This window comes from Ailuropoda melanoleuca, chromosome 17, assembly GCF_002007445.2.
Source record: "Ailuropoda melanoleuca isolate Jingjing chromosome 17, ASM200744v2, whole genome shotgun sequence".
Classification (NCBI taxonomy): domain Eukaryota; kingdom Metazoa; phylum Chordata; class Mammalia; order Carnivora; family Ursidae; genus Ailuropoda; species Ailuropoda melanoleuca.
Genome location: NC_048234.1, coordinates 12,254,175 through 12,270,578, shown reverse-complemented (window position 1 = coordinate 12,270,578; position 16,404 = coordinate 12,254,175). Strand labels below are relative to the sequence as shown.

General features: G+C 59.4%; 1 protein-coding gene across 12 annotated transcripts in view; it reads right to left on the bottom strand.

The window, feature by feature from the left end:
* PEMT (phosphatidylethanolamine N-methyltransferase) overlaps nt 1–16,404 on the bottom strand; it is an 89,614-nt gene that overhangs the window by 42,773 nt on the left and 30,437 nt on the right. For 5 of the 12 annotated variants that reach the window (XM_034646720.1, XM_034646723.1, XM_034646724.1 and 2 more), the window contains one exon: nt 4,070–4,234. The exons of 5 other annotated variants lie outside the window; for them this stretch is intronic. In XM_034646720.1, coding sequence (XP_034502611.1) covers nt 4,070–4,234 — 165 coding nt within the window. Of the gene's footprint in view, nt 1–4,069; nt 4,235–15,651; nt 15,700–16,404 lie in introns of all 12 variants that reach the window. 2 more of the 12 variants (XM_034646726.1, XM_034646730.1) reach the window with 1 other exon arrangement.

Genomic DNA, 16,404 nt, shown 5'->3' with positions numbered 1-16,404 from the left:
CGGCGGGGCGGCGGGGGGGGCGGATTCCCAGGGTCATCGAGCAGGACTGGGGATCCTCTCACCCCTGACCTCTGGGGACCCGGAGGCTCCATGGTCTGTGTCTAGATGTGTCCCACAGCCCATGTCAGGCAGTGGAATGCAAAAGTGGCACAGGCCAAACACAGGCCCGGAAGCGGTGACATTCGTCCCCAAGGCTTACTGACTGGGAGCGGGAGTGACCCTCTGCAGTGACAAACAGCCACGGCATTTTTAAAGAGCATTTTATTCTTCAATCCTTTGAGATTCTGGGTAAGTCACAAAGTCAGGGCATGGAGCTCTTGTGCGCCTCGGGCCAGGTCCTCTAAGGTGGCCACCCATGGTCTGTTTGTCACAAACGCAGCTGAGACAAGTCGTCCATTCCTTTGTGCAAAAGCAGTTCTATTCTGCTGGGTAGGAGCACTGGTCGGCTTTCAGCCCAGCAACTGGGAGGGAGGTCCTTGTCCCTGCTGCCCGGCCACACCCATGCCACACCCCCTCCCAGAGGCTGTGAACGGGGTGGGGTGGGGTGGGGGGCAGTGCAAGCTCAGAGGGGTGAGCTAACCCCACCCGACAGCAGGGATGAAGAGAAGAAAGCAGCGTCCTGAGGAAACCCAATCCCCTCGCAGAGTGGTGTGACTGTCCCTGAAACAGTCTCTGACAGCCGAGGGGACAGAGCCCTGAGCGTGAGGACTCTCTCTTCTCGCAGGGAACAGCTTGGGTTCGACATACTGTGTTCTGTGCTAATCACCCACCCCGCCGGAACATTTCCCGTGACCTCCAAGGATGGGGACATTGGCGGCTCTCTGTCACCCTCCGGGAGGGCGAGACAGAACAGCACCGTCTCTGTCCACGGCATGGTCTCTCTGGGGATGATCCCATACACCTTCCCAGGTGCACCCACTGAGGGTTCTGCAGATCCGCAGCGGAGACAGGGCAGAGGGCCTCCTGTGGCCCTCAGGGGTCAAGGGTCAGGTGAACCAGCCACCTGGGGCGGGGGGGGGGTGTCTGCTATCTGACACGGAGTCTTGGGCCGCTCTCCATCACAGTCATGGCCACACTGGTTCTCTGCCCCGGTGATTCCAGATCCAGAAGCAGATTGGACACGTATGTGCCCACGTGTGCAAACGAGCAGGATAAGGATGTCTCCTGCAGCACCGTTGATGGTGGCCAAAGTCTGCAGCCAACTGAACGTCCGTGGGTGAGATGAACAAACGATCGGACAGCCATACGATGGGATACTACGTAGCAATTGGAAAGAACAAAGTAGATGGACAGGAAAGGAAACAGCTCCAATGCCCACCAGGAGCTACCTGAACGGTTAGCTAGAACAGGGTCTAGTCGGAGCAAACACACACGAACGTTGGTTCCCACTATTGTTCTAAGAGCACACTCCGCCTTTAGGAAGGAAAAGGAGTAGGACATACAAGGGTGGCCATCCGCGTAGGAAAGAGACCCCCTCCGTGCAGAGAACAGCTCAGGAGGGGGTGCAGGGGAAAGGGGCCCAAGGGAGACATTTTCACCCCATGCCTTCTGGCCCTGTTGGGATTGTTATCACGTGCATGAAACACTCCACTCAAAATTGTAAACCTCCCAATTGCAGAGACACTGCACACAACAGACTCACGTGTCCCCAGGGGTGAGGGGCAGATAGCTACATCAGCTAAGGCAGGGACCCCAGACAGCTGATCTTCAAGGCCAGCCAAGGTGATGAGGGTTATACGGTTTTTCAGGTGTCGGCTCCCGGGCCGCCGCCTGTCCAAACCAAGGGCTGGGCGGGGGCGAGCAGTTATCCTGTCTCGGGTTGACAGGCTTTTACTTTACACAAGATTCTATCCAGCCGGACTGTGGGGCTGCCCCAAACAGCGGCAAGTGGCAGATCCAGAGGGAGAGGGACAGGCACAGGGCAGGCAGTGAGACACAGCAGCTGACAAGGGGTCAGAAGTCCTGAACGGAGCAACACCTGGGGGCGCCACGCACAGAGGCAAGGGCCCACATCCTAGCTCTGGGCCCCGCGTCCTCATAACATGGTTCCGTGAGCCCGTCTGTGCTAGGGAAGGGGAACCGATGGGCAACTTCAGGAAGAGCACATTCAAGATTTTTTTTTTTTTTAAAGGTAACAATAAACCTTAGGGCATTTCAGGTTTCATGAACACTGCAAAGTTTACTGACAGGAAACCCACTTCTCCCAGAAGGTACTGGATAAAGGCCACCACTCACTTTCTAACAACGAAGGCCCTGGCCCCAAGGGCAGGGTCCCTTCCCGCATCCCCGTCTGAGCTCTGCCAGGGGGTGGGGGTCGCCGCCTGTGTGCCCCTCATCTGTGGGCCAGCCGTGGAGCCACCCGTGCCCAGGCAGCTAAAGGGTCTGGGTGCCACCGAGGCCGCCCAGGCAGGAGGAATGCCCAGCTGCTGGCCGAGGGCTCTGGTCCTAGTGGAAATGTGTTTGCTTCGTAATTAACAAGGGGTCAAAGCCAGCTGGTCATTGTTCTTTTCTTTCAGGTTGGTTTTTTTTTTTTTTTTTTTAATTATCCTGCTGCTGTTTTGACATGGAGACCCAAGGTCTAAAATTAGGCCACTGAATCTCACACCTGACTTTCCGAGCTCCCCAGGAGAGGGGGCCTGTGTCAGTGCCGACCACGGAAGGTGTCAAATTCGCGTTCAGAGAACAGTGTCTTCTGAACACACTGCTCCTGCCGGGCACAGCCCGCAGGACTGTCGGTCCCGCCGCACACCTGGGGCACCGCCAAGCGTCCCCCACTTGGGAGGCTTCAAGGGTCCCGCGCCTCCACTCACCACTTCCAGAAACCGCAATCTCAACCCATTCTTCAAAGTAGCCAGCGTGCAGGGTTCCATCGAGGTGTGAAGGCGCATGGGGGGTGGTGGTTGGAAAGTCTGGGAGGTCCCCTCACCAGGGCCCCCAGACCAGGCTCTCGGGGACCCAGCAGCCGGCCCCCACACAGGCCATGGCTCAGCTCTGCGGCCGGAGAACAAGGGCCCGGGCCCCGGTAGCCTCCCCCAGAGGGAGACCCTGCCAATTCTTTCTGTCCTCCACCTGGCAGCCGGGGTGGGAGGGGGCCCCCCATATCTCCAGCCGGGCTGACAGCACTCAGCTTCTGGAATGCAGGAGGCGCCTGCACTTTCCATTTTCTCGCTCATAATTATCCCTGTAATTATCCCTGGAGGCCGTGAGTATCAGAGGGAGAGAGAGAGGGAAAGCTGATGCACACAGGAGACCGCCATTCCCAGCTGCCATCTGCACTTCGTGTCAGAGCGACGCCTCAGATGAAATCATGCACCCTCCGGAGCCCCCCAATAATGCATCTTTTTTTAAGCCTATGGAGGCTTCCAGACGCGGGAAGGGCCCTGCCCCTGCTCAGCTCATCTTGTGTGGCCTCCTCCTGGGCCATCCACAGCATCCATTACCGTCAGCCACTCAGCAAATGAGGCCCCGTGAATCCCTCCAACTCTGTATGTCTATTTGGAAAGTCTAGCAAAATCTAGATACTTCCTCCGTGGATAACTATCGGTTCCCCTTTATTTCTTTTGCCTGTCTTGAAAGATGTTATATGCTAGCCACAGCAGGGGGCGTGCTGCCCTTTGGAAGAATTGGTTCTTCCACCCTCTGTCCCTTCCACGCTGCACACACCCCACCAAGGGGTGGGGGCAACTCCAGGCTGGATGGTCGGAGGCTTCTGGGGGAGGGGGCATTAAACCTTCGAACTGAGAGGCCAAGCCAAGGGGCCTCGTAGCAGGATCCTGCCAGCCACAGCAAGCCCAGAGGCCTTCAACATCTCCCTCTTCTCTCCTATTTCTCTCGAAGGCACAACATGGGTTCAGCTTTCAGTATAAGGAGAGAGCATCAGGAGACCTGGACCCCCACCCCTGCCACCAGCTGTGGGGCGAGATCAGGCCTCCGGCCTCCAGAAAACAGGGAAGCACGTGATATGGTCCACGAGGGCCCTGACAGATGTCCACATCCTAGGTATTTACATTCCTCCCACATCCTGCTTTTGAGCAAACTGTCATGGGCTTCAGAGGCCTAAATATGGTACCTTGAGTATGGCTAATGGTGCAGGAACACGTTCCAGCAGGTGGGGCGCTCTGCCAGCAGAGGTGCGGGGAGCTGGCCTCCAGCTGGGCCCAGCAAACGGAGCCCTTGCACTCCAGGACTGTATGTCTATCGACCGGGGCAGTGTCAGCAGATGTTTTAAAAGAACCTGCAGTGAAAAGGGGGCATACATCTATGCATTTACTCAACCAACATTTATAGACTGTGCATGGCCTCTCTGCCCTTTGGGGATGGGGCTTAAGAGCCGCCAGACCACACGCTTGCATAAGTACTAACGGGCACCATTCCAAACCCTGCCTGGGGACCAAGTCACTGACTTCTCATGGGGCTCCTACAGCCATTATGCCCGTTTCACAGAGGAGGAAACTGAGGCCGGCTGAAAAATGGTAGAGCTAGGATCCATACAGGTGCACCCCCACCATTCCCCCAAGATGAAGGTGACATCTAGAAAGAGAAAGCAGAACAGGGAAGTGCAGAGGCAGACGGGCTGGGCATGTGCTGGAGGTCAGAGCTCTTACACACTCCTTCTGCCCCCAGAGGAAGACCGTTCAGCAGCTCAGCAGAGGCCCACCTCCTCCAGCTCCAGGACAGCCCAGCCCTGACCAAGGCCCAGGCACCCTTTTGTCAATGGCCAGTGGCACACCTTTGGACAAATACCCTCCACCCAGGACAGTTTCTTCTTCTGACAAGTGAGGAAGAACTTTCCAGAACCACAATCTTCTAGGCATGCATCACAAGAGGGTGGGGGCTCTATCTCCCTGTTCAGAGGGAGGAAGAGCTGAGTGTTTGAATCTCCCCTTTCCTTTGGCCCCTGCAGGACCCGTACTAGGGGTTCCATTCGCAGAGTTTCTCTGAGAGCTGATTTGGTCCCATCAGCCCTGAGGGTGGCCTGTCCATGCTGACCGCCAATGCCTGTCATGACGACCCCGGGGGCCCAGCCAGACCCTGAGCTGCCCTCCAGAAATGTTTGTTCTCCACGGCTGAAGCAAGGGTGCTCTGCTGCCTTGGGCTCTCTGAAAACGTGCTCCGGGTGGGATATCTCTAAATACCTGCCTAGACCGCAGAGAGGACTGGAATCCAGCCCCGTCTGGCGGCAGAGCTGGAAGCCAGATGCTTTACTCGTTTCATAGATGAGGCTTCTAAGTTCTGGACCCTTGGGCAGGGGAACTGACACTCAGCCACGACCAAACAACACGGAGAAAAGACATGACACAGGGCATCACATCACACAGCCTGCCTGGGCAGGGGAGCAGTGAAATGACAAGGAGGGGTGAGAGGCAGGTAAGGAGGCTCCCCCAGACCGTGATTACTGCCAAGGGGGCCAGGTGTGTTTCAAGTTAACAACACAGTCATATGGCCCTCAGAACAGCAAACCACAGGAGCCCCATTGCCCAGACAGGAAAGTTCCGAGAGCAGGACCTGGCCAGGGTGCCAGCCACGGCCGGGACCATTCCAGGTCAGTTCCAGTGGATTCCTACAGGCTGGCCAAAGCCTCCTCTTTCCTTCCAGAGGCCTCAGCAGCACTCAAAGCACGAGAATGAAGAAGAGAACAGAAACGCCCTTCGTTTGCAGGGAAGGCCCCTGGTGGTATTGTTAATGGGGTAAGCCAGGGCCTCTGTAGACCACTGCGGTCCCCTAGGGCCGTGGGCTGCCACCTCTCACAGGGAAAAGGAAAGCAAGGCTCTGTGTCTGCAGCAAGAAGTGGGATGCTGTAAAGATGCTGAGAAGCCCCCAGCCCCGGCAGGTCCCCAGGGCCCCACCGCAGTTACAACTTGCCTCTCTGCCTTGAATCTCTCTTGCATCGGTGAGCGGCCACTGGGGCCCCCAGAGATTTCGGTCCTTGTCAGACCGCTGCCTTGCAACCCCTCCTCCACCTTGCTGGACTCCTGGCTTCCCTCCAAGCCTTTGGCACTCACCAACCCCCTCTGATCCCCGGCCTCAGTGCAGCCTGTCCACCTGCCCAGGCCAGCACCCCCCCACACACACATGGGGACATACACATGCCGGGGGCTGGCTCCTCCCAAGGCTTCCCCTCCTGGGAGCCCACACCTCAGACTGAGCACCAGACCCAGCTGCCCTGCACTGGGCTCCACTGGCATTTGTCTCTTTACCCCGTGCTTTATTACATGAAAGACATGGAGTGCTTACAGAAATGCACTCAACAGACAGACTGGAGATGAAAAATAAAAGAGGCGCTTGGACCAAGCTTCAGACAGGTCTGGAGGAAGGGAGCCCGGGGTTGGCCCAGAAGCCCTGGAGGCCACAGCCACGGGAAAGGCGTTTCCAGGAGCCCCGGGTGGTTCACAGCCCCTTCTGGTCCTGTGACACAGATGCTCTGGCCAAACACAGCAAACCACGGGTTCATTATCAGGCCCTGGAGCTGGCTTCCTACTCATCTCCAACACCTCCCAGAGCCCTGTGCGGCAAGGCCCTGGGAGTGTTTGCAGAATGAGGAAAGGTCCCAAGCAAAGCTCCACAGGACTGTGCGGGGAGGGGTGGGCAGAGTGGCGTAGAGAGTGGTGGTGTGGCAGGAGCTGGGCACCACGACAGGTCACACTCCCCGATCCAGGCAGAGGCAGAAGTCCGGGACTGGCAGGTTTCCCTCGGGGCGGGGACCCAGGGAAGGCAGTCCTCGGGAAAAGCGCCAGCACCCCAGGGCCCATGGGGCGCCAAGGAGGGCAGCAAGAGCCAGCCCTGAGGGGTTGCGGAGGAAGACGGCCTACTTCCCAGAACAGGATCCCGAGGCTCAGAGAGGCTCACTGATTTTGCTCAGGGCAGGCAGGACCAGGACTGGAGCCCAGGCAGCCCGTCTACGGCCGTGCTTGCCCCTTGGTGGCACTCCATGGCCGGAAGTGGATGGGGCAGGGGGCCAGCTAGCCAGGAGCCTGGCGTGAGTGAGGGATGGAGACCATCTAGCTAGGGAGCGGTCAGGGTTGGACTCCTTGCAATGAGCCTCTGAGCCTTCATGCCACAGTCCCACAGTCTTGGAGGTGTGAAGGGTGGGCAGGCCATCCTGGTGGGTGGGGAAGCAGTGGGGTAGCGGATTTGCAGCTCTGGACTGGGGTGAACATTCAGGGCTGTTGCCAAGTCACAGCTGGGATTCTCAGGAAACCCAGGGCACAGGCTGGAGCCTCAGGACAGCCTTGAATACACGGAAACAGAAAAGACCATTATACACTCCACCTTCCCTGGTTCTGCAGACGGAAACTGAGCCTCAGAACCAATGGCATGGCCTGTCCGGGCTGCCAGTTGGCCAGTGCATGGGCAGACCGGAGCCACATGGCAAGGCTCCGTCACCCACACTGTCCTGGGGCCCAGGTAGCCCTCTTGGATGATCAGAGCCTCTGAGCCCTACCGGCCACTCTGACCCACCTGAGGTCTCACCAGGACTGCCAATACCCAGCCTCTTGGCCAATGACAGAAAGACACAGCTGGACTGGGCCAGAGGCTCCAGGTGACCAGGGCTGGGACAGGACCCTTGCGCAATGCCTCCCACACCACCACCCCAGGTCCAAATGGTGACCAGCTGGTATCTGATGGAGGCCAGCAAGCAGGTGCTGGGTGCCACAGGGAAAGGCTCCAACACCCTGCCCCTGGGTGCACGTCCTGGCCCTGCCTGGGCAGGGCAAGCTCTGAGTGACAGTCCCCTAACCCCGCCACTTCAAGCAGCGGACCAGGTCCTGGGCCCTACCCTTGGCACACGTGACCAAGCAAAAGCCAAAGAAACTGAGGCACAGAGGCGGGCCTATGCAGCCCCACGGCCCTGCTCTCAACAATGCTGCGATTGCCCGAAGCATTGGGAGGAGGCCGGTGGTGCAGAGCCCCCAGGCGCAGGCCTTGTGACCAAGTGGGCCACATGCAGCCCCGTCACCGGAGGCTTTACAGGCACCAGTCAGACGAGACCCAGACGACAAGAGCTCACACTTCCCCAAGCTTGCCTCTGCGCTGGACACCGCACTGCGTGCAGCTCGTGGCTTCCTTCGTTCATCTCACCACAACCCCGGCACGGAACCTACAGTGAACTTGTCTCACGGAGGAAGACACTGAGGCACGCAGCTTACGTGGAGGACCTTGCCTGAGGTCAGGCGGTCCGTAGCTGGCCATGACTTGGACCCGGCCGTTGGATCCTAGGCTGGGCAGCAAGGCCCCGGCTGGCCTGCTGGAGCCCATCCTGAAGGACCGAGGCCACAGGACAGGTCCACAACAGAGGCCCCGGGGCAGCCAGGCCACGAGGCCCTGCCAGGGACAAAGGGGACCGTAAGAACGAGTGAGCCGCCGAGGGGGTCCAGGGACGGTCCTACCTACCTTCTTGTCCAACCCTTCGGGCCCTGACTCCTGTGCTGCTTTTACAGACGACCAAACTGAGGCTCAGAGAAGCCAGAACTCGTGCCTGGGGCCCTCGCCGGAGAGAAATCATCAGCGAGACAGCTCCTGTGCTGAGAAGCCTCGGCCCCACCTCCCCACCCCCGGCCCAGCAACATGGACCAGGAGGACTTGGGGGGTCAGGGGGACGTGACTGCACTGGGGTCCTGAGGCCGAGCAGGCCGAGGGCGGGCCATGAGGACACCTGCACCTGCCCTACCCCAGAGAGGCATCCTTTCCAGGTCACTGGCCTTCGCAGCCACCTACCTGCAGTCAGGCCCCCGGGGAAGTCCACGTGCAGTCATAATATTGACACAGGAAGGACGCGCCCCAGGCAGGAAGCCACGCTGCCGAGCAGTGAGTGCAGGACACACTCGTGCACCCCCGGCTCCAGAGGGAGGGGGCCCCAGGGCAAGAGCCCCAGCAGGTGTTCCAAGAGCCTGTTCCCTCCAGCGGGCCCCCAGCGATCTGCCTCAACCAGGCCAGGCCACGCTGCCACGTAGGGCTGTGTTTGCACCACGCAGGCCCTCCAGAGCATCAGATGGGGGAGCGGGGTAATGCCCAGGAGGCCCAGTTCTGGTCCCGCAGCTGTGTGACCAGGGCAGTTCAAACAACCTCTCTGGTCCTCAGCGGCCGCTTCCAAAGAATCTGGGGTGGTGCCCTCCACAGACAGCACTGCTCCTACCCAGGGCTGTTCTGCCCCGTCACTGCAGGCTGTCATCCCTTGAGCCCTACCCTCAAAGACTCGGGGGGTGTGCCGTGCCACCGCATCCGACCAGCTGGTGACTGGGGCAGGCTGCCCCCACCCGGCCACTTCATCTGTGACCCCGTCCCAGATTCCTACCTACACGACAAGAGAGTCTACAGAACAGGCGACAGAGGAGTCTCTGTGGGACAGTGCCACCGTCACCCCTTCCCCAGTGTGCTTCATCGCCAAGGGAAGAGAGCCTTGAGAAGGCACTAGTGCCTCTGACGCCTTATGAAAGGACAGCTGAGTGGTGCATAAGGACAGCTGAGTGGTGTTTCTCGCAGTAATGGGGGAAAGCCAAGCGCTGGACCAGGGGCCGACTCAGCCTCGCATTCTGCCAGGAGATGGGGTGCACACCGAAGGGCTCCCAGGTGCTCGTCAAGGTCACCTCCAGCCCCCGCTGGGCACAAGTGGTGGGGAGGCAGCACAGGCACCCGGGGAACATGACTCAGCTCCAGATGTGTGCCCTTCCCCGGCAGAGAGCCCACCCACCGCACAGCCCGAGCTGCCCTTCCCGGGCCAGCACTTCCTAGGAGGGCTGCCGGGGCCCTCAGCACAAATCGGACCCTGGAACCGCACGTCCCAAGACACCCACCCACTCCCGTAGCCTCGTGCTAGGCACACGGAACTCTGAAGGGGCCCTTGGGAATCGGCGGCTGGTCCCAAGTCTCGGTGCTGGTGGCATCCAGCCTTCGGAGCCGCCCTGGCTGGGGGTGGGGGCGGGGTTATGGAGACTGCATTGCACAGGCACCAAATTCAATCTCCAGCCCCCCTCCCCTCCCTGGACGGGACTGAAAGTTCCAACTGTCCACACTAGGTTGGCAGTGCTGGTACCCAGACTTAGGCGACCTAGAGGCCTCCCAAAAGTCACCTCGTTAACCTAACAAAAGACACTTTTATGGCTCTGTTCACTTAGGAAATTCCGAGGGTTTTAGGAAGTCTGTGCCAGGAACTGACTGAAGACAAAATATATGCTTATTATAAATCACGTTAACTCCTTCCACTTGTACTCGGCTTTACAGCTTACAAATCCCCTTCATGCCTGCTATTCCTGTAATGCCCTATCAGCTCCGCCCGCCGTGGGGGGGGTCAGATGGGGGCTATTGCATGCCCGGGGCACGTCACCCACCTTCCATGCCGTATTCCCATCTAAGCCACAGGAAAACCCTGAAGACGGGTAAACCCATCCAGTCATGAGGCCAAAGATCTGGCATCCACGCTGTCCTTACCGCAGGCCCCTCTGGAGCACAGCCCTGGAAGGTTGGAGAACATCGCACCTGCTATGGGTGCCATTTCGAGACCAATCGGGGTCAATTCAAATGTCATGCTGAAGTTAGCAGAACCTTGTACCCAAGTACAGGGGCTGGCCTCTGAGGCTGGGCCAGAGCCGCAGACAGTAAGCACTTGACTTTGGAAGCTAACCTTGGAGACTCTGTACAGGCTCTGCCTCCCACCGTCTGCTCCTCCCCCACCCCAGACCCGCCCCTAATTCCCCATTTTCTATCAGGTGGCCTGGATTCCCGACTCCTCTCCACCCAGGACCCTCCAGGCCAGCTGCTTATCTTTGGTTCCAGCCCCTCTCATGATCTCTGGCCCCTGCCCAGTGCACACCTCGGTGTCCCCCAGCCAATCCAGACTCCCTGGCCACCAAAACCTCAGGAGCCCGGCACCCCAGGCCCATGCTGTCCCCTCTTTGAAGAAACCCCTGGCATTGTTATCCCTCGTCCAGCAAACACGCAAGCATGGGAGCCTTCCCTGAAATGAAATGGGGCATCGCCCAGGTCTCTGGACCTAATCCCCACATTGGTCAGGCTGGCATTTGACCATTGCCCATCTTAGCCCCCGAGTGTGACTTTGCTGAGGCAGGGAATAAGGAGGGCAGGAATCGGAGACAAAGGTGGCAAGAAGGGGGCTCCTTCTTGGGCAACCGGTAGACCAGAACTCCACAGCCTGGTGTGGTGCCTGATGACACTGGAGAGCCTGACAATACCGCTTGGTGATGCGTGGCCCCTCGTATGGCATTGGCCGACCCCGTGAATGCCCATCACCTCCTGAGTCAAAGTCTCTCCCGGAGCTCACTCCTGACTCCTGGGGACAAGTGAGGGGTTGCCAGCTACAGCAATGACTCTCCAAGATGTATCCGGAAGCCATGGAAATTTTCGGGGCAGGAGATTCTGGAACAAATGCAAGCACTTGGCCTAAAGCTTGGGGAGGTGGCAGGGAGGACAAAGGCTCTAGGAGTTTCCACTGATGCAAGAGCTCTTCCAGACATGCCTGCAACCAGACAGCTTCCACAGCTGCTCCTCCCTCGAGCCAAATATGACACTGGGCACTTCCCGCTTCCAAACCCTTTTGCACCCATTCCCTCCCCAACAGCCTCGCTGCCACACGGTGAGGAAATCGGGCAAAGGCTGCCCTAGCAGACCTCGATGGGGCAAGTGAGATCTAGGGAAGGGAAGGGACTGGCTCAGGTCACAGAGCAAGTGAGAGGTGAAGTGAGACAAAACCTCAAGCCCTGGAAATTGTCCCTGGAATCTCAGCTGGCTGGGGGCAAAGCCAACAACACAACCAGTCTGCCTCCCAGGCTGCTAAACCGTCCTGGCTGCATCTCACGGATTCCTGACAGCGCGCTCACCGCAGCACTAGCGGGGTCCACAGGAGGACCTGGCACCCTTCTCACTGATGGACAAAGGAAGGCGCGACCTTGCTTGGCTCACCGCTCCCTGGGCTACTCGGGTCTCACTCCCAGTGAAGGAAGGACACCTTTCCATCCTCCCCTTCTAATACTGGGGTAGGCCCTGTCCTTGGCTCCAAGACACTGTCCTTAGCTTCCGGGAGCACTCAGTCTGAGGGAGGACGCGAAACATGGGCACACAATGAAGAGAGTCCATGGAGCTGTGGGGTAGCAATGCAGTAGGGTCGGGGAGGCACACAGGGGATGCTCGGCCATGTCCGCTTGGGCTTAGGGCTTAGGGCAGGCTGGCTAAAGGACAACAAGCAAAGGCTTGTGGAGGAAACAGGAAGCAGCCAGGTGGACAGGAAGGGACGCCCCCTTTGGAAGAGGGAACACAAAGAGAAGATACAGGAGGCGAGAGATCCAGTCTGCAGAATGGTGGAGGGGAGGCGGCCGGTGCTCTGGGAGGGGGTCACGGGGAGATGTACTCTATGGAAGCAGGTGGATGTCTCCAGGTGATGAATGACCCCCAAGTCACACATCTAACCCGAAGGTCAGGGGGTCTACAGAAAGGTTGACATCAGAGGACCTGATCTGCTCAGAATCCCCAGGAAAAGCTGGGGTAATAAAACTCTACCCTGGCCCCCCTCCGTGCACAAAGGATCCCAAGAGGTCGCCTTCACCAAACCACTCAGCCAGGAGCCCTTTCCAAAGTGTGCATTGCATCCCACACGTGCTGACGTTGCCTGATGTCCTCACGAGGCCACAGAGGCCAGAACCAAAAATAAATCATCACAGGAAGAAGTGCTTGGACACCCCCCTCCCCACCACGCCTCACCCCTACCCAGCTCAGACTTTCTAAGAAAACTCCTATCACATCTCCAGAAGTCAGGAAGCTGAGGGGAGGATGAGGTCACGGTTGGGCCTGGGCTTCAGGTGGGAAACAGCCTCCTTCTGCCTCCCTCCCTTTTATTCTTAACTGTGTCACTCCGAGGGATCCTGGCGAAGACTGTGAGCTGACCCAGTTCGAGGTGCCGTGGACACTCGATCACCATGCTGCTCAGACACAGAGGGTCTAAAGGTAGCCCTGGCCGATGGCACGATGCTCCCTCCGCCAGGCCAGGGCCACAGCCCCACGGAGCGACATGCTGGCCAGTACAGCTCTCCATCCGGGCAGGGATGGGGCTGCAGGGGTGGCCAGAGCTGCCTCCAGCTAAAAACCATGGCCACTCCCTGGCTCAGAAAAGAACACACAGAGCATCTTGCCCTTGAGCCGACACGCAGATGCCAGGGAGCAAGCGTGGGGCCCTGGTGACAAGGAGCTGACTGTCCCCACCCGGGAAGCCGAGACCAGACATGCGGTTAGTTCTGTCGAATCTAGCTCCGAGCACAGGGTGGGAGCCCGGGCGGGGGAAGGGCTACGGTGTCCCAGGCAACATCAGTCGTTAGAGACAAGGAAGCGGCTGGCTAGCCAGAGTTCTGTGCTCTCTTGGCTCTAGGAGCCAAGGTCTGCCAGCCCACTCCGCTCAGCGAAAACCCCTGCTTGTGCCCCGGGCTCTACCAGCAAGCCCAGCTCAGCATTCCCACAGCGGCGAGATACACTCTGGCAGAAGAGGATGTTTTCGGGTCCGGAAACACTGCCCCGGAGCCCAGTGGGTCCACGGCCATGCCCTGGGAGCCAGACTTCTAAGCCAGATGGGAGTCAGGGTCTCAGACAGTTTGGGTGCACACCCTGTCCGAATCCCCCAGCCTGTCTGAACGACACACGTGCGCACACACACACTCACCACCAGCCTGCAGCAGACAATCGGGGTTGCAAGCCCATGTTCAGGGTCCTCCCTCTGGGGCCCCAGGCCCACCATTCCCCCTTCTCTCCACGCACCTCCCCTTCTCTTTGGTCTTCTCGACTCTTGCCCCCCATCCTCCCCCGCTGCTCCTCTAGAAAGCCCAACCATACTTCAGCAGGCCCTCTGCAGCCCGCGAGCCCAGGAGACTCACAACCCCTCTGTTGTCTCCTGCCTTTCAGATGTGTTCTCTACTTGCCAGCTTTATTATCAGTCAAGCCCTGACCTTCAGGCTGCACTCGTGATACCCAACCCTCCCTCGGTGGCCCAAGCACCAGTGTCAGGAGGGCAACGGATGTCCTCTTCCCCTGGACCCAGCAAAGGGCCATCCCAGTGCAGCGCTTGGCAAAGTGAATGGGTCCCGGTGTTTCAGAGCTCAAGAGGACCTCAACTGGGTGTCCTCACCTCACAGATGGAGAAACCAAGGCCCAGAGGGGGTGTGAACACAGGGAATGGGACCCGGGCCCCCCTCCCAGGTGCCAGGCTGGTTCCCTTGCTTCAGCCCAGCGGCCTCTGCAGGCTCAGCTTCCTGGCACCTGTGGGGTGGGGGGTGGGGAGCCTCTGGGGCACCTGAAATTAGCCAACAGGTTGCTGGCCTGGGATCTGCAACCAGAAAACAGGGCTGCACCACAAATGCACACGAAAGGTGTCCGCCCACCCACCCTTGGCTGTCCTGGCCTTACCCACAGCGCCACCTACTGTCCTGCCTTCCTGGCTCCCGCCAAAGCCCAGGGCCACAGCCCAGGGGCCTCAGACACTCAGCCAGCAAAACATCCCTTGCTGAGGGACCGTCCCCCCCCCACCCNNGTGACCCTACTTCCTGGAGAGGAAGAGAGGCCTCCTCCCCAGCTCACCCTCTGGGGAGGCTGTGTCTCCCCACAGATAGGGCGACCAACCCAGGAATGAGGGGCTCTGGGGATGCAGAAAGAGCAGGACTACCCCGAAAGCCCTGGCCAAAAGACAGGTTGGCCATCCTGCCGCAGATGCCACAGACTGCCCCAGGAGTCTAAGGCCAGGACACAGCCTGGGGCGGCCGGTCAGGGAGGGCTGGGGGTGGTGGGGGGCGCTGCCCACACATCCCGAAAGGACCGGTCTCAGGCAGAAGACACCAAGCAAGCAGACAAAGGTGTGAGAGAGCAGGCACCCGGGGGGAGCAGAGAGCTGGGCCAGGACAGTCCCCACGGACACCTGCCATCCCAGGCGGATCATGAGAAGCACCCCTTCGTTCTCCCAAGGGGCCCCACAAGATGATTAACAATATGGTCACTGTCCATAAAGACATCCAACTTAGCAGGGTGTCCACACGCACTGATAGTCTCAATCAGCTTTGACGTCCTAACAAGCGATTTGCCTTCGGTAATAGTTAAGACACCAAAGCATGGCAGTTTTCTTCTGTAAATGGGGGAGCTCAAGGCTATGTCCTAACAGCCTGGCGCTGGCTCGCTGGGTTCTGACACCGGAGGGCGTTCCCAGAACTGGAGTGGCTCAGGGCTGGTCTATCTTCTCTTTACTGAGATGCCAAGAATAGCTGGGCCGGCCGGCCGTCACCTCCCCGTGGCTCCCTTCCCTCGCAGAATCAGAGTACGCACATGCCCATGGCCCAGACGGACATGGGCCCCTCCACGGACTCCACCCCAGAAAACCGGGGAAGAGGCCAACTTTTGAGAAGCCAGTAGACACCGGCTGCAGGTCTGTCCATGCCGGCGGCGCAGGGCGCGAGCATGGAGAGGCGAGGCGGGAGCTCTGCCCTTCCTGACAGCACACAGTGCCCAGCACGGGCCAGGGTTGGGGTACAGCGGCGCAAGGCAGGGGCTCTCTTCAAACACCCAGGCTAAGGGGAAGGCCAAGGGGCAAGCAGGGATGCCAAAGGGAACACAGGACACAAGCAGTGGGCACAAACGGCTGCTTCACTCAGACCATCCAGGGCAACTGTGCACCTCCGGGATCCTGGCAACATCTGGAGACCGTCAAGACTGTCAGGACACCTGGTGGGTAGAGGCAGGTGACATCGTTAAACACCCCCCAGTGAACAGGATGGCCCAAAATGTCAACAATGCCAACGTTGGGGACCCAGGCCGGGAGGGTGGGCTGGGAAGGGGGTCTGTGAGAAGCAGGGAAGACTGCCTGGAAGAGGCGGCACAGGTACGAAGGACGCCGTCAGCAAGACGATGAGTCACGGAGAAAGGCAGGGACCAGGACGATGGGGTTTTTGGGCAACAGGATGCCCAGTAGAGGGGCCTCAGGGGCCAGGGAAAGAGCTCACACCTTCTGCTGGAATGTGTGGGGCGCCTTTAAGCAATTGAGACTGTGTTGGGGCACTGGGCGGTTTGGCCCTGGCCTGTGTTCACAGTGTGTGAGGGAGTGAGTGCGCAGTGTGGGCGGGTGGACAGGTGCAGGGAGTGCTGGGGAGCCTGGCTAGAAGGCTGCAGTACTGACCAGATGACCAAGCGGACTGGTGAGGACAGGGCCTGGAGGGAGCGTAAGAGGGAGGACTGAAAGCCGGCCCCTGGATCTCTGCACCGGGCCCCTGGAAGGGGCGCCCACAGCCCACACTCCCGTGCTGGCCAGGGTTCAAACAGCAAGCTCCCTTTGGGGCCTGGACATGCCCAGGTGGGACCACAGCACCTGGACCCAAGGTGCTGGTACCCTGAGAAGATTCTGGGCCAGAGACTGAGACACGATGACAAAGG